Raw genomic sequence first — 25,128 nt, 5'->3', positions numbered from 1 at the left:
TCTAAAGCCATGACATTTTCTGGAATTTTCCAAGCTGTTTAAAGACAACCAACTCAGTGCATGTAAACTTCTGACCCACTGGAATTGTGATACAGTGAATAATAAGTGAAATAATCTGTCTGTAAACAATTGTTGGAAAATGTATTTGTGTCATGCACAAAGTAGATGTCCTAACCAACTTGCCAAAACTATAGTTTGTTAACAAGACATCTGCAGAGTGGTTGAAAAACAGATTAATGACTCCAACCTAAGTGTATGTAAACATCAACTTCAACTGTATAGGATTTAAATGCTGCAATATGTAAACAATTGTGATTTCTAATATCCTATATATTGATTGGTATTGTCTGTGTAACAAAACACTCTTCACTGGCTCATCCATTCTATAAGATCAGTACATTTTATAATTTTGTGACTCAAGTAGAGTTTATTGTGCGAATCTCAAATTTTATTTGGTAATATAAGAGCACATTCTATTGGTCTTTGTTGTAATTTAGTATTCTCATACAACTACCAATCACTCCTACCTTTCACCTTAAAATATGTACATTTCTTTCAACAATAAAAGGAAGTTAAGAAACTATTTGGCACTATGTTACGTTTTAGGTAAGTCATTGTCTGCAAACATTTGTTAAACACTTAAAATTCATATAAAAATACCTTTCAGAAAACAATGAACAATTATGTCCAAGTCTTTATCCACAATATACAGCATAGATTGAACCATATTCCATTAATATTTTAAACAAAATATGGTACAAAATAATCAGTATATCTCCTACAATAAACATATTGCACAGATGAACAGTCAAATGCACAAATGGTAATCTGTAAAAATCACATATGAACATACAAAGATGCCGTGGTAGTGAACTAGAATGTAACCCTTCCCTACAACATGTTGAAGGGTGTAAGTGGGGAAAACCCTGCAACGCCCAACCTCAATTTCCCAAACGATAAGCTTCAAGAATTCCATTCATGCTACAACATAGGTTTTGGTATCCATTGCAGCCATCAGGAGGACTGTTGTTACTTTTACCATACTGGTGCTTTAAATCTCCCATCTATCCATGCGAATCAAAGGCTAGACTGGATCTGTAAAGATGCTCAACGTCATGATAGGCACAATGTGCAGGTGCAGATTAGATCTAGGTTGAGCTCAAATTGATATAACATACAGTGTTCTATGCAGACTTTGGTCTGTGAAAGAATCTACCCCTATAATACACAACCATTCATCAATCAAGACTCTTTCCCTCACATATGGCAGTCAAAACTTACAGTATTGAAGGGAATGGATTGATTCTAAAGAAGGCTGCAGCTACTGAAGAGGTTTTTGCTCTTCTTGGTCCTCTGTTTGTGGGGCCGCAAGCTGATGATTTCACGGCCATTGCTGGAGTTCTGACTAGATAGGTTACTACTTGTGGTGTTGAAAACGCCTGTTAGGGTAGAAATTTGTAAATTAAGTGATACAACTTTAAAGACAAATTTCTGACACACAAAAGTTACAACAAAACACGTGCAATTTACAGTATCAAAGTTTACTTTGAGTTGTTCTGAACACTATAAGCCCATGTTCACCATATTGTGAATAAAATTTGCCACGGTAAGCTCACCTGAAAGCACTTTTTACTCCATTTGGTGCATACCAATCAAATGTATTGATAAAGCCCTTTTTACATCATCCGATGTCAAAGTGCTATTAGGTACATTTTATTAAAATAGAGCCCGGAGACAGACATCTTACTTTTTTTGTCCTGTTGTATGAATCCTACATTTTGCATAAAAGTTGTCGTCACGTTACTGAATGTCATGGACAAATGAGAAATGTACAGTAAATATAAAATGCAAAAGTTATGCATAAATGTGTCTTCATTTTATTATTTTCTTGGTAAGAACCATTTCAATGTGGGCATGTCCATGTACAATTTCCACGAGTGTAAGGTTTTAATGTTGTTGGTGGGAAAAAAAGAGCCAAAACACTAACTATCATTGCAGAACTAGCAGTACGACACAAATTTCCTCTGTGGCCTTGTACAAATCAATCCCAGAGGTCTGGACTAACTGACATGGTTATCAGGATGCTTACCAATTTTATTGCCTGCTGTATGCACTGCCTCGGGCTCCTCTGCTGTTTGCCGCTTGAGTCGTTGCAGATACTTATCTGCTAGGTATTTGAAAACTGAAAAGAAATGGTAGAAAAATAAAATGTTAAAAAAACTTGGGTGATTCCCATTGCATCCTTCCTAACAGTTATTTTAACTGGTTAGTTGAACACAATTTCTGTATCTCACCTTCATTGACATTGAGGTCCTCCTTTACAGAGGTTCTATAAAACCTCAACTTGAGCTTCTTGGCCAGACCTTCTGCCTCCTCACTATAGTAGCAGGAGAAAAAGAGCAACGATTACTCATCAATTCTGCTATACTTGAAATATCAGAATATCTCATTAAGATTTATGTTCTACAAGCCATGCATCGTATACAACAAGCCAAGTCCAAGAAGGGAAATTAGTCACAGGAAGTCTTACTTTTTGATCATCGTGTCATCCAGAAGGTCAATCTTGTTCTGCACTAGGACAGTGGGGATGTCTCCCACCTCTAGCTCCACCTTCTCCCACCAGCTGCCGACCGCCTCGAACGACTCCCTGTCAGTGGTGGAGAAGACCAGAACACACGCCTGGGCACCTGGAACACATACAAAGACCAGCTGTCACCACAATGCTGGATCTTCAGCGCGCACGCACGCTTTCAAATCAAATCAAATCTGCTCTGGCCCCCCCAATGGTGGAACAAACTCCCTCACGACGCCAGGACAGCGGAGTCAATCACCACCTTCCGGAGACACCTGAAACCCCACCTCTTTAAGGAATACCTAGGATAGGATAAGTATTCCCTCCCCCCCCCCCCCCCTTTAGGATTTAGATGCACTATTGTAAAGTGACTGTTCCACTGGATGTCATAAGGTGAATGCACCAATTTGTAAGTCGCTCTGGATAAGAGCGTCTGCTAAATGACTTAAATGTAATGCAAATGTAAATAACTTGTATATATAAACTCAACAAAAAAAGAAATGTCCTCTCACTGTCAACTGCCTTTATTTTCAGCAAACTTAAGTGTAAATATTTGTATGAACATAAGATTCACCAACTGAGACAAACTGAACAAGTTCCAGACGTGACTAACAGAAATGTAATAATGTGTCCCTGAACAAAGAGGGGGTCAAAATCAAAAGCAACAGTCAGTATCTGGTGTGGCCACCAGCTGCATTAAGTACTGCAATGCATCTCCTCCTCATGGACTGCACCAGATTTGCCAGTTCTTGCTGTGAGATGTTACCCCACTCTTTCACCAAAGCACCTGCAAGTTCCCAGACATTTCCGAGGGAATGGCCCTAGCCCTCACCCTCCGATCCAACAGGTCCCAGACGTGCTCAATGGGATTGAGATCCGGGCTCTTCGCTGACCATGGCAGAACACTGACATTCCTGTCTTATAGGAAATCACGCACAGAACGAGCAGTATGGCTGGTAGCATTGTCTTGCTGGAGGGTCACATCTGGATGAGCCTACAGGAAGGGTACCATACGAGGGAGGAGGATGTCTTCCCTGTAACGCACAGCGTTGAGATTGCCTGCAACAACAAGCTCAGACCTATGACGCTGTGACACACTGCCCCAGACCATGTCGGACCCTCCACCTCCAAATCGATCCCGCTCCAGAGTACAGGCCTCTGTGTAATGCTCATTTCTTCGACGATAAACGCAAATCCGACCATCACCCCTGGTGAGACAAAGGGCTTGTCGGTGAGGAGCACTTTTTTGCCAGTCCTGTCTGGTCCAGCGACAGCGAGTTTGTGCCCATAGGAGACGTTGTTGCCAGTGATGTCTGGTGAGAACCTACAAGCCCTCAGTCCAGCCCTTTTCAGCCTATTGCGGACAGTCTGCGCACCGATGGAGGGATTGTGCATTCCTGGTGTAACTCGGCAGTTGTTGTTGCCAACTTGTACCTGTCACACAGGTGTGATGTTCGGACGTACTGATCCTGTGCAGGTTTTGTTACACGTGGTCTGCCACTGCCACGCAGATAAGCAGGGACCCTGGGCCTCTTTCTTTTGGTGTTTTTCAGTGTCAGTAGAAAGGCCTCTTTAGTGTCCTAAGTTTTCATAACTGTGACCTTAATTGCCTACCATCTTGGCACCTTTGCCTACCACCTGGACAGCTGTTAGTGTCTTAACGACCGTTTCACAGGTGTATGTTCATTAATTGTTTATGGTTCAATGAACAAGCATGGGAAACAGTGTTTAAACCCTTTACAATGAAGATCTGTGAAGTTATTTGGAATTTTATTCATTATTTTTGAAAAACTTAATGTATTATTTCTATTGTTCAATTTCCATACATCCCAGTTTGTATTTGTTGTGTTCTTTTCCCCCCAGAAATAAAATCTGGACATAATGGTGCAGTTCAATAGCTAAAACCATACTGAAAAATGATCTGTCTGACAGACCCAGTGAAGGAGTATGATGTCCTTCCCTGTGAGTGAGGAGTCTTACCGCGGTAGTAGGCCTTGGTGATGGCATCAAACTCTTCCTGCCCTGCTGTGTCCCACAACATCAATCTCACATCTTCATCATTCACTCTGGAAAAGGAACAGAAAAGGGATTTTAAATACTTTGTATTATGTGTATATATTTCTAGTTGACTGTCATACCTGATACTACTCATACAACAGTTATGCGCTAGAGGAGGGATAGTGTACTGACAGTCAAATGTCCTCCACACCTTTATTGCCGTATAAACACAATTTAAGCTTTCAGTGAGCGCACCCTCATCTGTCTATTTTGCCTCTATTATTCAATGCAGTTAGAGTTCTCTCTGGCATTTCCTGAGAATAACTATGCCGTCTCATACATCTGGGCACTGCATGTCCATTATCTGTGACCAAAGCCATTATCCTGCCTTATTCATAAACAGCTGAATGAAATACCGCTTGACACTCTACATTTGAGTTATGGGTTTGCTTCACATCTGTTAAGCATAGAAATAAGGAAAATAGACTTACTGGAATGATAAGGATAATGAGTAATTTTGGGAAGCACCTTTTTTTTGCGTTAGGCCAAAACCTTTAAAAAAAGTCTTTCTTGAGCCAAAACACAGTTACCTAAAACAGTTCTTTAGACATGGATGCCAGGGATCTCTTATAAAATAAAAATCCTTATTTAACCTGTCCTCCCCTTCATCTACACTGATTGGAGTAGATTTAACATGTGACAACAATAAGGGATCATAGCTTTCACTTTGATTCACCTGTTCAATCTATGTCATGGAAAGAGCAGGTGTTCTCAATGTTTTGTTTACTCAGTTTATTTGTAAGACACACTGCCAATAGAACATCTCCTTACAGTATCTGCCTCTCCAGGAAGTCCACACCGATGGTCTTCTTGTAGTCCTTGGTGAAGATGCCCTTGCAGTAGCGCTGGATCATGCTGGACTTCCCCACCGCACCATTGCCCACCACCACCACCTTGATGGCCACTTCCATGTCCTCCTCCAACATGACTATGTCTTGGGCTGGGTTTTCTTAACACTTCAAGGCAGTCTGGTGTTACTTCAGAGGGGCTGGCACTGGATCAGTTAGACACCTCCTGATAGAGACACAATGAGACAACCATATGTTTTACATATTGATAAACCTGACTTAAGGTCTTACCATTGTTATTTTCTCTGCACAAAACCTGCGTCGTTCTGCAGCTCTAACATCCAAGTTATAGTCTCGCTGACTGACGAGCCTAGCCCACATAAAAACATCCTTCTGTTTGTTCAGCAATATGATATACTTTGTTTAGCTGAGGAGAACACTTTCTACCTCACTACTCCTCAGTCTTCCCATAAAACCATCACTTGTTGCCCTCCGGTCTGCTGTTTTACAGCGGAGTGGAAATATGAGCCATTTTAGTCTTTTAGCAAACGCTCTTATCCAGAGTTACTTACAGTAACGAGTGCATACATTTCCAGGCTGCAGCCCTCTGAGGTAACGTCAGCTGATGGATTCCTCATCCTTACATGGTACAGTCAGCTTCACTTAGCTCAGTCACTGCCTCGATCTTTCTGCTCCCACACACTTTTCCATTAGGTAGCTGGCTGGCTGCCTGGACCTGGCTGCCTGGACCTGGCTGCCTGGGATTCAAGTGTTGAGGTCACGATGCTCCAGATGACTAGGCTATGCTGTCTTATGGGAACTGACAATTTAGCTAAATCCCATAATATGCTATCTTATGGGAACTGACAACTTAGCTAAATCCCATATCTCCTGGATATGAGCAGGCAAACATCCCCACGGCAGCCCAAACCCCTTGCCTGGTAATGTGATCAATAATATCACAACATGTTGGCCTAAACAAAGAATCAACTTTGTAGCAAAATAATACCAGAGGCTAGTGCTATGGGCCTATCGCTATCAGGGACCTTAAATCCAAACAAAACATTTTGTTCACAATGTGAAAAGCTCTGGTTTGACTTAACCTCAACAGACTATGCAAGGAATGTGTTGCTGATCTGTCTAGGGTTCCACGGCACACAAAGCCAAGGTGGGCCTTTTTCCCGAGTTTAAACACTCAGAGCTGTTTGTTATCCTCAGCTTGTCCTATTCATAAAATGGATGAGCCGAAACACAAAACCCACCGTGAACAGGCTGGCGTCTCAACCACAATGAAACCACTACCTTGACACCTATTAATCAAGCCACGTCCTTGTGTAACCTAAACTGAAAACAAGTACAATTTATACAAACGTGGAATATTCTAGGTAGATGTGGCTACTAAGCGACTGGCATGACCACAGATTGAGTTACAAAGTAGAGCCTCTCCCGCAACATCTCATCAAAGGTAACTGAATACAGTGCTGGCTGTAACTTAGCTGCATGCAAAGACACGTCAGCTTAATTTACCATTCGCTCAGATTTCGCAAACTCTGTTTTAGTGACATGCACTTAAAGGAATTCTGCTCAAATTCAGCAGATGCAGCAAACCTTGGAAGAACTGGATGTTTCACTGTACAAAAACATATTCCCTTACATGGACTCTTCACATACGCTCTGATTGGATAGATTTTGCATAAAATAAAACATTGGTCTTAGAGGACCGTGTTGGTATGTCTAGGCCTACCTGTAGACTGCATAGTTAGATTGTCAGGCTAGTAACTTTTGAAGGAACAAACTGGTAACCAGGCATTCATCCACAGTACTTGTGTAAACACTCCATTATTAAGAAGGTTACAATGGCCCACTTTAAATTGGAAGACAGTTAATTGACAAATTTCTGAACTTGAACAGCAGGTGCTGAAGAGGTTCACTTCAGAATGGCACTAGTAACGCATTTACACCACTAGACAACATCTAGCTACAGTTCGTACGCCAGATATCATGTGATAACTATGAATCCATTACTGGGCGTTACAGGTTAGATTATACCAAACGCTGCCATAGATTTGTATCTTATAAATGTCCGTGTCCAGATGCAGGTGGTTCTACAAAAAAACTGAGAAATATAAGAAATACATGTTTGTACCTGTAACGCCCAGTAAAGGAAACATAGTTATCACATGTCTGGCGTAACAAACTGTAGCAAGACATCACCCGGCAATTCTGCATACAGTAAGCCGAGAAAGGATGGGGCATATTGCAGAGGTTTAGGACTTGCTGAACAGTGTTAGAAAAAGTTGTATTTTTTAAATCCACTAAATAAATATAGATGTCAGATTCATGCAAACTCATAATTTTACATTTAACGTTAATAGCTAGCTAGTATTCGTGTTATTTGTTCGGAGGCTGTCCAAAGATTGATACACATTCTCCCTTATGAAGAACATGGAAACAAAGAATATCTGAAACAACAATTGTATCATTTCGAGTGATAAACTCATAACATTGTTTATCTTACCTGCATTACAGTTACATGACTGTGCGACTCTTGTCTTCCAGATACAAAACGTCCTTATTATACCTCAGTGGCTGCAACAGGACTAAAATAGAATTGCTGCGCAATGAAAGATAATAAATAACGTTTTTTTCCTGGACCAAAATAAATATAAGTTATAATGAAAACTGTACCATAGTATCAAGCAAATATTTGTAATAATTTGAAACGCTAATTTAGCTAGCTATCTAAACTAAAGAACGATGGATTGTCCGGCCTCCACGTTCAGTTAATATTAGCTAACACGTCTCCCCGGAGTACTATAGCATCTAGCTGGGCTTGCTAGCACTTTAACGTTAGACAATGTCACAAGTCATTCAACAATACCTAGCGAAAACTATCACGATGTTGACACAACAAGAGGAGCTAAATATCAACGCGTTTGATCTCTGTAACAAATCATCTAATTCTATTTCACAAAGCGACTATTTGTAATCAAGACATTTTAGCTGTCTTGCTAGCTGTTTGCTCGGCTCTCCCACAAACGGCAAGTTACCACAGCCACAAAGTCATTATTATGGATAAACCCCGCCTATTTCTAAAATTGATATTCATAAAATCAGATGTTAAACCTAACCCTAACCACACTGCTCACCTTATGCACATCCCTAACCTTAAATTAAGACCAAAAGGCTTTTTGAGTTTCCATGCATTTTTACGATATAGCCATTTTTTACTTTGTGGCTGGGTTACTAGTGACAACCCACAACTGCAGTCCGGTTGCTATAAACGCTTTTGGTTTCCGGGAGCAATAGAAAGAAGATCCACAGTTAACTCCAACTCTCTTCTGTCCCTGGGTCAGTTTCTAAAATGCAAAAGGTGTAAAATACACATCCTAGCTGATTTCGAGTCTGTTTGTGGACAGGTTGTGTCGTGATTACTCAAATTACTTCACAGATTGTGTGACTACTCCCCCCCAAACACTGATCAATGGTCAGTTTCCCTAGTTATATTTTTCTATCCACCTCCGAGTTTCCGGGAAGGGTGTTCTGATCCTAGATAGGTGGTTAGAGGTGGAAAAATGTCATGAGAGACTGGGTCGGCGTAAAGCTGAAGCAGAAAAAAAGTAAGATGAAGCATCGGTTTAGAACGTTTTTTTCACCACCAAATATGGTAGTGAAAGAAAGTCCAGTCGCGGGTTGTGGGAGAGTATGAAACATATATTTCAATAAATTGTTCTGTTCCCAAAACTACAATCTGTTATGAACACAGTGCATTATGTTTTATAGAGTTGAAGCTTTGCCAAAGTAAAACAAAAAATTGCGTTGTTTATAAAGTGTGCAAGGTCGAATTAAGTTTGTGCACATGCCCGCTTCACAGAGGAGGCGTTACCTAACGGATATATGGAAACGTATGCTACTACGCGCCAATAGAATCTCGCTAGCTCGTGATTGGCTTTGCCCCACGCCCTTGCTTGTTCTGCCCACTGTAATTGAGAAAGATGAACTATCTTGGGTTAATTATAAATATCTTTGTCAGTGTGGCGAAAACCGGAAATGACAGACACGCATTTACGTCATTTTCTCGCGCGGAGATTAGAACACTGTGTGGTAATTGGCGGGAATCAATACAAATAGACAGAAGCAAAGCTAGCTCGCTTGGTAAATTAAGTGAAGCGAGATACCGGTAAGTTGTTGGAATTGTAGAACGGTTTAGCTATCTATTGTACCTGGTGAAATATAAACCCCAAACTTTTCCGTAGTTACCAGTAGCACAGTAGTTAGCTAACGTTGGCTTGCCATAATAATGTTATTATGAAGGCAGTGTGTGTTAGTTAGTTCTCTTGCACAACTGTCAGAGATGTTCTCTTTGACTATAACTAGATAATCCGTACAACCAAAGAGAGTACAGTACTAGCCAAGAAGATAATTTTGTTAACTCATAATATAGATGCGTTAACAGATGCCTAATTAGATGCCTTGCTTCATCTTCAAGAACCATGCAGTTCTACAGCAGAAGAAAGAAGTTGATTGGCAACTCTCAGACTGAGCAGCTGTATGGACATTGTCTTCAGTTCTATGGTCAGCCTCCCATCGAAAACATTTCTCTCTCCGAGTTCGAGACCTTCGCTGTGGACAGGCTGAAACGTAAGTTGTTTAGCTACCTTAAGTAAGTTCTGGTTTACACATGTATTGTTATGAACTAACTGGTAACACTTTACTTGACACCCAGCGTCACAACACGGTATGACAGGACCATGAACATAATATCTCGTAACAGCTGACATAACTTATCATAACCTGCCATAATATGCTGATAACACTGTCATGACACATATTTGGACCTGTTGGGACATTGCATAATTTTATATCTGGTTACCTACATAAGTGTCAACCCCAAAACAAGGCAAAACATTACATTACACCATGGTCTATGTTTTATGTAACTTAATATGGTCAATTTCAGAAAATGTTATCATTGTAATTGCGCACAAAATGTTAGACATGCATGCACCTACCCAAATGCTCGGTTGCTGATGAGTGGGATGAATGCAGGAGAAGATTTTAGGAGCAGGACAAGACACCCTCTTTTTGACTGACTGACATATGGGCATGTACGTGATCTTGCTTCTATGATTATCATGCTGCTTGACAGTGTCCAAGTTTTTAAAATTTTGTCGAAGGAAAGTGATACAGGATTGTCATAATGCTTCATGAGTGTCAGTGTATTTTCTGCAAGTTATTTAAAATATGATTGGGGGGGAAAACTTGACTGTATAATTTTTTTTACAACAAAATACTTATGAAACTTTCAAACGAAAGTGAACTTCTTGGCAGGGAAAAATGCATTTGAATAAATGGTTTTTGTAGGTGTCATTACAAGCCATAAAATAATAATGTACAGTGTCACGACAGGTTGTCAGCTGTTATGACCGTGTTATGACGCTGGGTGTCAAGTAGTGTTACCACTAACTGGATACATTTGTCTGACTCCCCTTTTTTATATACAAAACTAAAGTTGCATGGTGTTTTGATCTTGTTTTGTCATTCCAGTGTTGAAGACAGTTGAAAACCTTGGCGTGAGCTATGTGAAAACATCTGAACTATATACCAAGAAACTGGATGCAGAGTTCTCAAACTTGAACTTCCCCTACAAAATAGAGGCTGTGAGTACAAAATTATGAATTCCACAGTGCGTAGCTATTTAAAGAAGATACACTAATTGTGGTCGGCCAAAAGTAATCAGTTCTTTTGTCCATTTGTATATACTGTATATACTGTATGAATTAAGCTTGTCTGATAAAAACAATGCACAAATGACTCAAGAGGGAGCCAGAGATCAAGATAACCTTTCCCAACCATCTTCCTCCCGCTCCTACGGGCTTTCGCAGATTCTGCCGTTACTCTCCTGAATTTGCCGGTAATAGGCTACATGAGGAGTCGGCAAACTTTCTCATGTGGAATGCGAATTTATCTTAAATCAAATCAAATTTATTTATATAGCCCTTCGTACATCAGCTGATATCGCAAAGTGCTGTACAGAAACCCAGCCTAAAACCCCAAACAGCAAGCAATGCAGGTGTAGCAGCATGGTGGCTAGGAAAAACTCCCTAGAAAAGGCCAAAACCTAGGAAGAAACCTAGAGGAACCAGGCTATATGGGGTGGCCAGTCCTCTTCTGGCTGTGCCGGGTGGAGATTATAACAGAACATGGCCAAGATGTTCAAATGTTCATAAATGACCAGCATGGTCAAATAATAATAAAGCAGAACAGTTGAAACTGGAGCAGCAGCACGGTCAGGTGGACTGGGGACAGCAAGGAGTCATCATGTCAGGTAGTCCTGGGGCATGGTCCTAGGGCTCAGGTCCTCCGAGAGAGAGAAAGAAAGAGAGGAGAGAATTAGAGAACGCACACATAGATTCACACAGGACACCGAATAGGACAGGAGAAGTACTCCAGATATAACAAACTGACCCTAACCCCCCGACACAAACTACTGCAGCATAAATACTGGAGGCTATTTCTATTGATCTGCGTGCCAGTTATGGTTTTCAAATGCACATTTTCATGCAACAGTTAAATCAGATTTTATAATAATGTTGTCAAATCTCAATCATTGTCATCTAAATGAAACAACTTCTATTTCTATTGCCATTGTAAAAATAGCCCATCAAGCCAACAAATAAAAATATTGCAGGTAGAAAACATCCTGATAAAAATAAATATCCTATAAATCACATTGGCTACACTACATTGGCTACGCATGGCCTGTCTGCAACGCAATTTAAACATTGTATCAACTATTAACTTGGGTCCAGCCTGAAGCTCCTTGCAACATTGTATAAAATATTCTGGGCCCTCAGTTTCTGACACCAGTGAGCTTGGGACAGACATCTGTAGGCTATTTGGAAAGGGATAAAAATAAATCAGGTAGGCCTATTTTATGATGTTTCCACAGGATTAGAGCATGACATTTTTCCCTTTCATGCTGAGTGTGTGAAAGGGAGAGTCTGGAAAGATTTTTCAAATACATTGAGGAATTGTCATTCTTAATGGATGTAGAAACAGACTTGGTTTGCTTGCTGTTTGCGGTGAAGAAAACATTACTTTGAGAAGCTCCACAGCTCATTAGTGGTGGTGCTTCAACCCAATCAGAAATGCTATTAGATCTTCAAATGGGCACATTTATATGCCTTCATTGCACACAGGCCAGGTAGCCTACAGCCCTACTTTTATGCGTAATCGGGTGCGTGTCCTTACCCAACTACTTGACTGGAGCGCTCCAAACAAAAGACATTGACAACTCAAATGGAATGAAATACACCAACATTTGTTTTTTCACAAGTGTAACACTGCGCTCTGCAAACAACGTGCCCACTCTGACAATGAGAACGGTAAAAGACTGGAATAATATACAATCCCAGTCAAAAGATTGACACACCTACTCATTCAAGGGTTATTTTTTATAAACTATTTTCTACATTGTAGAATAGTGACGACAGCAAACTGAAATAACACATGGAATCATATACTAAACTGAAAACTTGTTAAACAAATCAAAGTATTTTACTGGATACTAAAATATTTTAAATATCTTATGAAATAGTTTATTCTACAATGTAAAAATAAAGAAACTCTTGAATGAGGTGTCCAAACTTTTGACTGGTACTGTATATCGAATGCATTAAGAATTTACTGTAACCAAACAAGCATGTCTGATTAGATTAGGAAATAACAGTAAATCTACTATTGATATGTAATTGGGAATTGAATACATTAACAATCAAACGCAAATCATTTACACAATGAGTGTGCACATATTGGCGGGAGAGCGCACGCTATAGATATGCACAGTGCTTTTGAAAAGTATTCAGACCCCTTGACTTTTTCCACATTGTTACATTTGAGGCTGTAACGTATTAAATTGTTTTTCCCCCTCAATCTACACAGAATACCCCAAAATGACAAAGCAAAAAAACAGGTTTAGTAATGTTTGCTAATTTATTAAAAATAAACATGACATTTACATAGTTGTAGTCAGAGGTTTACAAACAGGTTTTAATGACTACAACCTAAGTGTTTTTCAAATGCTCCACAAAATTCTTGTTTGACATGACACAAGTCATTTTTCCAACAATTGTTTACAGAGCGACTATTCCACTTATTCACGATCATAATTCCAGTGTGTCAGAAGTTTACATACACTAAGATGACTGCCTTTAAACAGCTTGTAAAATTCCAGAAAATTATGTCATGGCTTTAGAAGCTTCTGCTAGGCTAATTGACATCATTTGAGTCAATTGGAGGTGTGCCTGTGGATATATTTCAAGGCCTACCCTAACTCAGTGCCTCTTTGCTTCACATCATGGGAAAATCAAAAGAAATCAGCCAAGACCTCAGAAAAGCAATTGTAGACCGTCACAAGTCTGGTTCATCCTTGGGTGAAATTTCCAAATGCCTGAAGGTACTACATTCATCTGTACAAACAATAGTAAGCAAGTATAAACACCATGGGACCATGCAGCCGTCATACTGAGACGCGTTCTGTCTCCTAGAGATAAACGTACTTTGGTGCAAAAAGTGTAAATCAATCCCAGAACAGCAGCAAAGGACCTTGTGAAGATGCTGGAGGAAACCGGTACAAAGGTATCTATATCCACAGTAAAACAAGTCCTATATTGACAACCTGAAAAGCTGCTCAGCAAGGAAGAAGCCACTGCTCCAAAACCGCCATAAAAAAGCCAGACTACGGTTTGCAACTGCACGTGGGGACAAAGATCGTACTTTTTGGACAAATGTCCATTGTTATGTTTGGAGGAAAAGGGGGAGGCTTGCAAGCCAAAGAACACAATCCCAACCGTGACACAGGGGGGTGGCAGCATCATGCTGTGGGGGTGCTTTGCTGCAGGAGGGACTGGTGCAGTTCACAAAATAGATGGCATCATGTGGATATATTGAAGCAACATTAAGACATCAGTCTGGAAGTTAAAGCTTGGTTGCAAATGGGTCTTCCAAATGGACAATGACCCCAAGCATACTTCCAAAGTTGTGGCAAAATGGTTTAAAGACAACAAAGTCGAGGTATTGGAGTGGCCATCACAAAGCCCTAACCTCAATCCCATAAAAAGTGTGGGCAGAACTGAAAGTGTGTACGAGCAAGGAGGCCTACAAACCTGACATAGTTATACCAGCTCTGTCAGAATGGGTCAAAATTCACCCAATTCTTTGTGGGAAGCTTGATGAAGGCTCGGTTTGACCCAAGTTAAACTAATTTTAAAGGTAATGCTACCAAATACTAATTGAGTATGTGAACTTCTGACCCGCTGGGAAAGCTTAAATAAAACACTCTACTATTATTCTGGAATTTCACATTCTTAAAATAGTGGTGATCCTAACTGATCTAAGGCAGGGAATTTTTACAAGGATTAAATGTCAGGAATTGTGAAACTGAGTTTAAATGTATTTGGCAAAGGTGTGTAAACTTCCGACTTCAACTGTAAGTATTCAGACCCTTTACTCAGTATGACTCTACAAGCGTTTTCCCATTTCTTCTCTGCAGATCCTTCCTCTCAAGCTCTGTCAGGTTGGATGGGGAGCATCGCTGCACAGCTATTTTCAGGTCTCTCCAGAGATGTTAGATCGGGTTCAAGTCCGGGCTCTGGCTGGGCCACTCAAGAATATTCAGAGACTTGTCCCGAAGCCACTCCTGCGTTTTCTTGGCTGTGTGTTTAGGGTCATTGTCCTTTTGGAATGTAAAACCTTTGCCCCAGTCTGAGTTCCTGAGTGCTCTGGAGCAGGATTTCAACAAAGATCTCTGTACTTTACTCCATTCATCTTTTCCTAGATCCTGACTAGTCTCCTAGTCCCTGCCACTGAAACACATCCTCACAGCATGATCACCATGCTTTACCGTAGTGATGGTGCCAGCTTTTCTCCAGATGTGATGCTTGGCATTCAGGCCAAAGAGTTCAATCTCTTTCTTCAGACCAGAGCATCTTGTATCTCATGGTCTTTAGGTGCCTTTTAGAAAACTCCCAAGAGGGCTGTCATGTGCGTTTTTGAGTAGTGGCTTCCGTCTGGCCACTCTACTATGAAGGCCTGATTGGTGGAGTACTGCAGAGATGGTTGTCCTTCTGGAAGGTTCGCTCATCTCCACAGAGGAACTCTAGAGCTCTGTCAGTGACCATTGGGTTCTTGGTCACCTCCCTGACCAAGGCCCTTCTCCCCCGATCGCTCAGTTTGCCCGGGCGGCCCAGCTCTAGGAAGAGTCTTGTTGACTCAAACTTCTTCCATTTATGAATGATGGAGGCCACTCTGTTCTTAGGGACCATCAACGCTGCAGAATATTTTATTTGGTACCATTCCCAGATCTTTACCTCGACACAATCCTGTCTCAGTGCTCTACGGACAATTCCTTCGACCTCATGGCTTGGTTTTTACTCTGACATGCACCATCAACTGTGGGGCTTTATATAGACGTGTGTGTGCCTTTCCAAATCCTGTCCAATCAATTGAATTGACCACAGGTGGACTCCAATCAAAATGTAGCAACATCTCAAGGATGCTCAATGGAAACCGGCTGCACCCGAGCTGTTCGGCAAAGGGTCTGAATAGTTATGTAAATAAGGTATTTCTGTTTTTATTTGCAAAAATGTCTAAACCTGTTTTCGCTTTGTCATTATGGGGTTGTGTGTGTGCACTGCGGAGGATAAAAAAAAATATATATATTCTAGAATAAAGCTGTAACGAAATGTGGGAAAAGGATAGGATAAGTAATCCCTCTCACCCCCCCCCTTAAGTTTTAGATGCACTATTGTAAAGTGACTGTTCCACTGGATGTCATAAGGTGAATGCACCAATTTGTAAGTCGCTCTGGATAAGAGCGTCTGCTAAATGACTTAAATGTAAATGTAAATGTAATGGTCTGAGTACTTTCGGATGGCACTGTATATTTGCTACTGCTTGACTAAAAAAAACATCTTGGTCGACCAACAGCCTCGTGGTTAGAGCGTTGGACTAGTAACCGAAAGGTTGCAAGATCGAATCCCTGAGCTGACAAGGTCAAATCTGTCGTTCTGCCCCTGAACAAGGCATTTAACCCACTGTTCCTAGGCCTTCATTGAAAATAAGAATTTGTTCTTAATTGACTTGCCTAGTTAAATAAAGGTCAAATGGAAAACACTGAATTGCTGGTGGTGATCAAGACCGTGATAATGATATTGAAATAGAGAATGCGTTCTGTTGATGTTCTGGTATGCTTTCCTTTTAAGTCCACTAAGGATGACCGGAAACCTCAAACTGGGCCCAGTGAATATGAGAAGCGAAGAAAGGACCATATCTCCCACTTCATTCTCCGTCTTGCATACTGCCAAACGTAAGTGAAGTCTTCACAGCCTTTTCAATAAACCTGTAATGTCCCTTTCTCCAAATAGACTTGTACCTAGAGGAGGGTGTATTCTACCTAATTATTTGGGACGCAGCATACCAAGTGATTCTCTTACTTTATAAATTGAACAAACATAAGATTACTTTTTTTAATCTTGCAGAGAAGATCTCAGACGGTGGTTTATCCAGCAAGAGATTGACCTCTTCCGTTATCGCTTCAATGACCTGCCTTCTAAAAACACACAAGAATTTCTGCAATACAATAATCTTCACTATCATACGGTGAGTCTTTATGTTGTTGTTGTGGAGGGAAATGCACATTTTACTCTCAAATGTGAGCAAAACGGCTCTGGCATCAATATAATGACGGGAATTGGCATAACCAAGCAATTGGTTTATCCCTGTCCTCCATTGGTGTAGGCACTGGTGCAACATTTTGATGTGCATGAAAAAATAAAGTATCAGTAAATCTGGTCTTGAGACTGTTTGGACATATTTCTGGTAATATTTCAGACCTGTCAGTAGATGGCGCTGTCAGCTCACAGTAGTATACTTGTCAGAAAATGTCCACTGTGTGGAGGGTTGTTTTTGCAATCGGGCTATTTGAAGTTGAATCTGGTTTTACTTCAAGGTGTGTTCCATAAGATTTGTTGTGATAAATCAGTTGAACTCAAGGAAGTAAATAGTACACTTTTACAGTACTGTATAGAACATGCTCCTTTTCATTTAATTTGACATGACCAGCATTGTTTATACTATTGCAATATGGCAACGAGGGAGGTGAGAAAGGCAAGCAAAAGTTGTTCATCACATACATGCCCAGAAGGGGATAGGTACAACATATTCCCAAACAGTCCCTGGATGAGAGCACGTGAGCAGTTGGAAATCCCGCTCATCACTCATGGAGAGGTGCTCAATGTCCTGTCCTACCTCTCCACTCACAGGAAAAAAATTGCTGCTCCAAATTTGCTTCATTCATTAAAATCACAATTTAGCCACTGGGCCACTCTTGCCAGGCTGGGCAGAGTTATTCTTTAATTTTTCTATAGGTAGGCCTAAAGGTTTTTTGGTAAAATAACCCAATCAAAACGTAAAGCTCCTTGAAAGTGGGAATATGCCAGACCCATTGGGACAAAATCAACAATAATGGAACAAAAATGAACAAAATGTTTTAAAAGATCAGATTTTTCGCTTATAAATACTTTGCTACAATGACAATTAGTCATCTACCCACCTTGTTCCTTTTTGTTAGCATGTGCATGGACTAAGTACACATCACGCTTTTGGGATACATGTCTTTTCGCTACATCACCGCACCCTCTCTTGATCTTTGTAAGTCACCTTGATTTAGCACCTGTGTGTTTTTATCAGTTTCTGAAAATATATAGAGACCTCCATGACAGTAGCTAAAGCAAGGGGCTATAGCAGCACACAAGTAGACTACAAGTACATGCTGGGGGGGGTTATGCCCTGGGCTTGTGACGTGAGCGCTATTGGAGCGGGCGAGAAGGCCACCCTCCAGTCTTTGGGAATCACGATCCAGTCAAATTAGGCACGCTCCTCGTTTCACTCACATAATTATTTGAGTGACAGGTGGTAAAGCGTTTGTTATGGCCGCAGGTTCTACATGGGGAAGCCTTTCTTTGATAATGTCTTGGAGATGGGCGACAAGGTTCTAACTCCGTCTGCCCTTATGGTTGGCTGTATTTACAGTTACCAGGTTTCCAGCCAACCTTTTTATGCAAGTAAAGTACATGTCAGATGAAAAAAAATGTCACTAATGGCCGGTATATGGGAATTCAACCACAAAAGTAATTTTTTATTTAAAAAAATATATATTTTAATTTGACCCCTATTTCTCCCCAATTTCGTGGTATCCAATTGTTTTTAGTAGCTACTATCTTGTCTCATCGCTACAACTCCTGTACGGGCTTGGGAGAGACGAAGGTTGAGAGTCATGCGTCCTCCGATACACAACCCAACCAAGCCGCACTGCTTCTTAACACAGCGCCATCCAACCCGGAAGCCAGCCGCACCAATGTGTCGGAGGAAACACCGTGCACCTGGCAACCTTGGTACAGCGCCCTTAACCACTGCGCTCGGCCCGCCATAGTAGTCGCTGGTGCGCGATGAGACAAGGATTTCCCTACCGGCCAAGCCCTCCCTAACCCGGACGACGCTAGGCCAATTGTGCGTCGCCCCACGGACCTCCTGGTCGCGGCCGGTTACGACAGAGCCTGGGCGCGAACCCAGAGTCTCTGGTGGCACAGCTGGCGCTGCAGTACAGCGCCCTTAACCACTGTGCCACCCGGGAGGCTAAAAGTTATTTTTATGTGCAATACGTCATCATGCAAACCCTTTTATCCACGACAAGTACATTTGATGGAAACACCTCTGTGGTTGGAAAATGTACATATTGTTATGCAGATTTTACAATATTTGCATTTAAATCTGTCGCCAATTATGAAACGTAGCTATTGTTAAAGCTTGATATGTTGTGGTGATAAAGCCTCTGATGCATTCTGGGTCTTCAGTGTAAGATATCCCACGATGGCATTTATGCCAGACTGAAACAGGGAGGGACTATTATGAACTAAAGAATACAACCCAGCTCTCATTCCCTCGCCTTACCACGTGTTTGCTGCTTACACTATTGATTGAAACCCATAGCAGTCAGATAGGTCATCAACAGCCCGAGGACACATTGTCTTTTGTTTGTTTAGGCCTAAGAGGACATGATTGATGGGCCAGTGTACAGCAGTCTTCATCTCACTCCGGAGAAGAGAATGCAACAACACTACACTGCTAGATAGCTATACTATCAAGTGTCAATATGCTTGTTTCTGTCACTGAAAGCCTTTTCCTAATCTCTAGATTAGTACTGATGAGAAGAAAAACCTGATGGACAAACTCGTCACCTCAAGCTTTGCTCTCAGTGGATCCACGGTTGACGGCCAAGACTTTTACAAAGTGAGTTAACAATTTTCCATTTTCTGCAAAGTGAAGTCCTCACATGGTTATATTCGAGAACACAAGTGCACCCTTGTGTTAAGATAATGAATATTATGTTGAATGTCCATATACCCCCCCTTTTCTGTTTTATTTCAAGGTCCCCTTCCAAGATGCGTTGGATCTGGTGAGAACCAGGAAGGTCTACCTGAATGGGGGCTATGTCTACATCCCTCACCAGGACATTGTCACCATCGTTCTCAACGACTTCCGTACAAGACTGTCCAAAGCACTTGCGGTAAGGCCCATTATTTGGCATAAACATTTATTTTTAAATGCAACTGTGCCAGTTACTACATGGCATTTAACTTTGATGTCATTTGAAGAATATGACATGGGTTTAAATGTCATTTATTGTTTACAGATTCACAGCCTGACAAGCTTTTCATATAGGACTTTATGGATGTATTACTAGTAACTCCATATTATTCTTGGGATTACTCTGTCCATCATTTGAAGTCTTACATCCCTGGAGAATGGAGGGAGGGATCTGTTTAAAACACTTAATCAATCATTTATTAATTTATTGCAAATTGATCACCATTTAAATAGAATTTTCCTCCAATGGTTAATGATACATTTGGCAAGGCTTGTAGTTACTGCAGGCTAATCCTTCTCAGCAGGTGGAGGAGGGCTCCACCAATGATGCCAAAATCCATAGGAATAACGCAGTATAATTAAACGGTGCGTTTGTAGTGCTCAAAAATACCATTATCACCCGAGCTCACAGGGGAAAATAGATCTGAAATGTCTAAGTGGATATCTAGCCCTGTGCTATGAAGCACATTTGAAATGTCAATCCTTTCTCTGAATAGTATAAGATGGCAATCTGAATAAAATATTTGGTACAGTAAATGTAAGCAGCAGTATAGTACATCATTATGAATGAAATGCAGACAGTTGAATGTACATACACTTAGAGTCATTAGAGTCATTAAAACCCATTTTTCAAACACTCCACAAATTTCTTGTTAACAAACTATAGTTTTGGCAAGTCGGTTAGGACATCTACTTTGTGCATGAGAAGTCATTTTTCCAACAATTGTTTACAGACAGATTATTTCACATATTTCACATAATTCACTCTATCACAATTCCATTGGGTCAGAAGTTTACATACCCTTAGTTGACTGTGCCCTGAAACGGCTTAGAAAATTCTAGAAAATTATGTCATGGCTTTAGAAGCTTCTGCTTGGCTAATTGACATCATTTGAGTCAATTGGAGGTGTACCTGTGGATGCATTTCAAGGCCTACCTTCAAACTCTGTGCCTCTTTGCTTGACAACATGGGAAAATAAACAAATCAGCCAATACCTCAGAAAAAAAATTGTAGACCTCCACATGTCTGGTTCATCCTTGGGAGCAATTTCCAAACGCCTGAAGGTACCACGTTCATCTGTACAAACAGTAGTACACAAGTATAAACACCATGGGACCATGCAGCCGTCATACTGCTCAGGAAGGAGACACGTTCTGTCTCCTAGAGATGGAAGTACTTTGGTGCGAAAAGTGCAAATCAATCCCAGAACAACAGCAAAGGACCTTGTGAAGATGCTGGAGGAAACAGGTACAAAAGTATCTATATCCACAGTAAAACGAGTCCTATATCGACATAACCTGAAAGGCCGCTCAGCAAGGAAGAAGCCACTGCTCCAAAACCGCCATAAAAAGCCAGACCGGTTTGCAACTGCACATGGGGACAAAGATTGTACTTTTTGGAGAAATGTCCTCTGGTCTGATAAAACAAAAATAGAACTGTTTGGCCATAATGATCATCGTTATGTTTGGAGGAAAAAGTGGGAGGCTTGCAAGCTGAAGAACACCATCCCAACCATGAAGCACGGGGGTGGCAGCATCATGTTGTGGGGGTGCTTTGCTGCAGGAGGGACTTGTGTACTTCACAAAATAGATGGCATCATGAGGGTGGAAAATCATGTGGATATATTGAAGCAACATCTCAAGACATCAGTCTGGAAGTTAAAGCTTGGTAGCAAATGGGTCTTCCAAATGGACAATGACCCCAAGCATACTTCCAAAGTTGTGGCAAAATAGCTTAAGGACAACAAAGTCACGGTATTGGAGTGGCCATCAAAGCCCTGACCTCAATCCCATAGAGAATGTGTAGGCAGAACTGAAAAAAGTGAGTGTGAGCAAGGAGGCCTACCAACCTGACTCAGTTACACCAGCTCTGTCAGGAGGAATGGGCCAAAATTCACCCTATTTATTGTGGGAGGCTTGTTGTAGGCTATCCTCTACCAGTATTCTGACATTTCCCATTCTTAAAATAAACTTGTGATCCTAATTGACCTATGACAGTGAATTTTTACTTGGATTAAATGTCAGGAATTGTGAAACTCAGTTTTAAATGTATTTGGCAAAGGTGTATGTAAACTTCCGACTTCAACTATCTTAACATGGTATGTTTTGACGACAATGGCCAGCATGCTTTGGCTAAATGACAATTACTGCATTTAGTATGAATATTATTTTAGCATTAAGTGCTATTGTGCTTGTTTGATATAGCCTGTCGTACAGCATGTCTTTGGACAAAACAGAATTCCATTAAAAAGGTCAAGGGCCTTTGGACAGACCGTCTGGTCAGTCATACATACATATACAAAGCAATCTAGATGTCTGCAGCGTGTTGTAAGTTGCCTGCAATGGAGTAATTACCTGCTTGCATGTCAGTGAGCAGTGAGTGGGATGTCTGATGAGAAGATGATTGTGGGGGTGGTTGTGGGAGAGATTGGGAGGAAGTGGGACAAGATTGCTTTTTCCGGCTGACAGGAGTAGGCGGGAAAGATGATCGTTTCTTGAACGGATGACAACGTACACTTGTGTAGGAGTTGTAGGTCATTCCTGCAAACCTCCTTCCTCACCCTCCACGGACCAGGCTGAGGTTAAAACCAAGCTGAGATCAGAGATGCTCTGAGGTTGGCCCTTTAGAAAGCTAAAGCACTGTGTTTAAGGCTAGATGGCAAGGCTTTTCTCCCAAAGATTGATAACAGAATACAGCCTAGTCCTCTGATGGCGCCTCATTCCTCTTGAAATATGTAATTTATATTATTGTGCTTATGTAGGCTACATGTGTAGTAGGCCCTAATTGGCCCTGTGGAAGTTGCTGTTGCGGTACTATGGATATGCCCCAGGGACTTCTGTGAGATTGTTTATTAAAAGGAAATAACATTTTAAAAAGTCATATGTCCCCTCTGCCACCCCAACATAAACATGTGTGAAAATGGAGCGTTTCTATGTTTTGTGGGAAAAAGAGGAAGATGAGTGTTTCCAATGACATCATCAACCAATTAGTTGGCAATGCCTACTCGTAATTGGTTGAAGTCACATGATGCACACTGATGTCATTGGAAACACTTATCTTCCTCTCTTCCCCCCACAAAACATAGAAATGCACCTTTTTCTTTTGTTGATGTTGGGTGGAGATGATGAATATGAAGTATTTTTTATTTTTTTATTCCTTTAAGTGGGAAAATGATATCATTACTTACACCAGGGGTGTCAAACTCATTCCACGGAGGGCTGAGTGTCTGTGGGTTTTTCCTTTAAATTAAGACTTAAACAACCAGGTGAGGGGAGTTCCTTACTAATTAGTGACCTTAATTGATCAATCAAGTGCAAGAGGGGAGTGAACCCGTAAAAGGAAATGTTTTCGTTCACATATTAAATGTTTACTTTTGAACTTTAATATGGTCAATACTTTGTATTTATTTACCTTTTAATAAATATATAATATATTGTTGAGTTGTAGCTCACAGGTAAATACAAACTATTTATAGGAATTTGTTAATTGTACCTGTGGGTCACATAAAAATATATGGTAGCCTAAATGTCTGACAGCATAGCACTTTTATCTCCACCCAACTATCATTCCATTGTCAGAGACTCAACAGATTTGTATCCATTCCAACATGTTCCGCACCAAAAACATTAGATTATCTGTGTTGCTAGGTGACAGCTCTGTAGTGTAATGCCCTTTCCCCTCATGAACTTCTGAATGACTTGTAGACTCAGTGTTTCACTTTCTATCTCGGAGAACAGAAATAATGCTGTGAACCAGACACACACACACACACACACACACACACACACACACACACACACACACACACACACACACACACACACACACACACACACACACACACACACACACACACACACACACGTGTGTGTGTGTGTGTGTGTGTAGCACGAATAATGTAGAACTGATGGTTTGTTTGAGACCATGCTTTTATTTTGGAATCCACAGCCGCTTAAGCTACTTTGTAGGGGCATGAGACATGAAAGAACTTCATTCCAGAATATCAAGCTGCTCACACATTTTACCAAGCAGCTGTCATGTCACGTCGTAGCGACAGTTTCTATTAGTTATCCATAGAACCAGAATAGTAGAACTAGTTACGTCTGTGAGATTTGAGAATTCTGTTGAAAGGTTGTTTTTCTGAATATTCTCCTCAACCCATGATAACGAACTTCAATATTGACAAAAAATAAGAGTTGAGTGGTTCTCCAATCCTTAACCCATGACCTCTGGTAATGGGGTTTAGTAAATCCATCCCCCTCTTCCTGTGTGTAGTAGTGTATGGTTGCATGGAGTGGGTGTACCAGAGTGGAGTTGTCTGTCTGTGCAGGCAGTACTATATGGGATACTGGAGGGCTGACTAGAGGCAGTTCTACTTTAGAGGAGTCAAGTGGACAAATACACTGGGGTTGCACACACTGACATTTTATTTCACTTTGTGAAACATGGTGCACATTTAGTTTATCTGGATATAGGTTTTATTTGTATCCAACATTAGCAGATTGCTATTACAGGTATTGGCCAGGCTACATGACCAATGTTCTATTCCAAGTTCGAGAGACAAATCTTGCTATGACCATTTTCCTATGCTTGGCTTTGATTCATGTTCCCCATTTATGTGATCTATAATAGTGTTGCACAGTATACCGAAACATTTCGATACTAGAACATGAAGAACAGTTTGGTACTCAATTTTTGTTACTTTCGGGAATGTCACACGGATCAAGCCTGTCTATCAGCTCAGCCGACCCTTTTATTATAGCGCCAACCTTGACTGCTCCACTTACTCATTGCTAGCCTGCACTGGGAGTCTGGTTAATGTTAGCTCTCAACTAATGCTGCACAGAACTTAACACACTTGAATAATGTAATGCGGCATGTAGAAATGTTGATTACTGTTTGCAACTTCGCAAAACAATGTCCATACAGGCTAGAACACCTTACAATGCAAGAAGATACCGGTAGCTTCCATCTTTGTAGGCTATCTTTGCTTGCTGGCTAAA

The 25,128-nt window shown here is 40.9% G+C and overlaps 2 protein-coding genes across 4 annotated transcripts in view; one reads left to right on the top strand and one right to left on the bottom strand.

Moving 5' to 3' along the window:
* Window positions 1-412: 412 nt before the first annotated feature.
* LOC124038398 (ras-related protein Rab-23-like) lies at window positions 413-8,606 on the bottom strand. 3 transcript variants are annotated; one of them, XM_046354238.1, is made up of 7 exons: window positions 7,937-8,606; window positions 5,402-5,644; window positions 4,553-4,638; window positions 2,531-2,687; window positions 2,295-2,377; window positions 2,090-2,182; window positions 413-1,439 (listed from the first exon to the last, which is right to left on the bottom strand). In XM_046354238.1, exons 2-7 carry the CDS (start codon window positions 5,554-5,556, stop codon window positions 1,306-1,308), a joined length of 708 nt encoding a protein of 235 aa, XP_046210194.1. In that variant the 5' UTR covers window positions 5,557-5,644; window positions 7,937-8,606; the 3' UTR covers window positions 413-1,305. The 3 variants fall into 3 exon arrangements, with proteins under 3 accessions (XP_046210194.1, XP_046210195.1, XP_046210196.1); XM_046354239.1 differs by lacking the exon at window positions 7,937-8,606 and adding an exon at window positions 5,991-7,822; XM_046354240.1 differs by lacking the exon at window positions 7,937-8,606 and adding an exon at window positions 5,866-5,887.
* An 856-nt stretch (window positions 8,607-9,462) lies between these two features.
* Window positions 9,463-25,128, top strand: part of prim2 (DNA primase subunit 2) — a 111,862-nt gene continuing 96,196 nt past the window's right edge. The window contains exons 1-7 of the mRNA XM_046354237.1: window positions 9,463-9,598; window positions 9,908-10,059; window positions 10,966-11,078; window positions 16,683-16,786; window positions 16,959-17,079; window positions 19,672-19,767; window positions 19,907-20,044. Of these exons, the coding sequence (XP_046210193.1) occupies window positions 9,912-10,059; window positions 10,966-11,078; window positions 16,683-16,786; window positions 16,959-17,079; window positions 19,672-19,767; window positions 19,907-20,044 (720 nt within the window). The 5' untranslated portion in view covers window positions 9,463-9,598; window positions 9,908-9,911. The remainder of the gene's footprint in view (window positions 9,599-9,907; window positions 10,060-10,965; window positions 11,079-16,682; window positions 16,787-16,958; window positions 17,080-19,671; window positions 19,768-19,906; window positions 20,045-25,128) is intronic.

The sequence above is a fragment of the Oncorhynchus gorbuscha genome, linkage group LG06, assembly GCF_021184085.1.
Source record: "Oncorhynchus gorbuscha isolate QuinsamMale2020 ecotype Even-year linkage group LG06, OgorEven_v1.0, whole genome shotgun sequence".
NCBI classification, from domain to species: Eukaryota; Metazoa; Chordata; class Actinopteri; order Salmoniformes; family Salmonidae; genus Oncorhynchus; species Oncorhynchus gorbuscha.
Note: the sequence above shows the minus strand (reverse complement) of the source record. Positions and strands in the feature narration are given on the sequence as shown.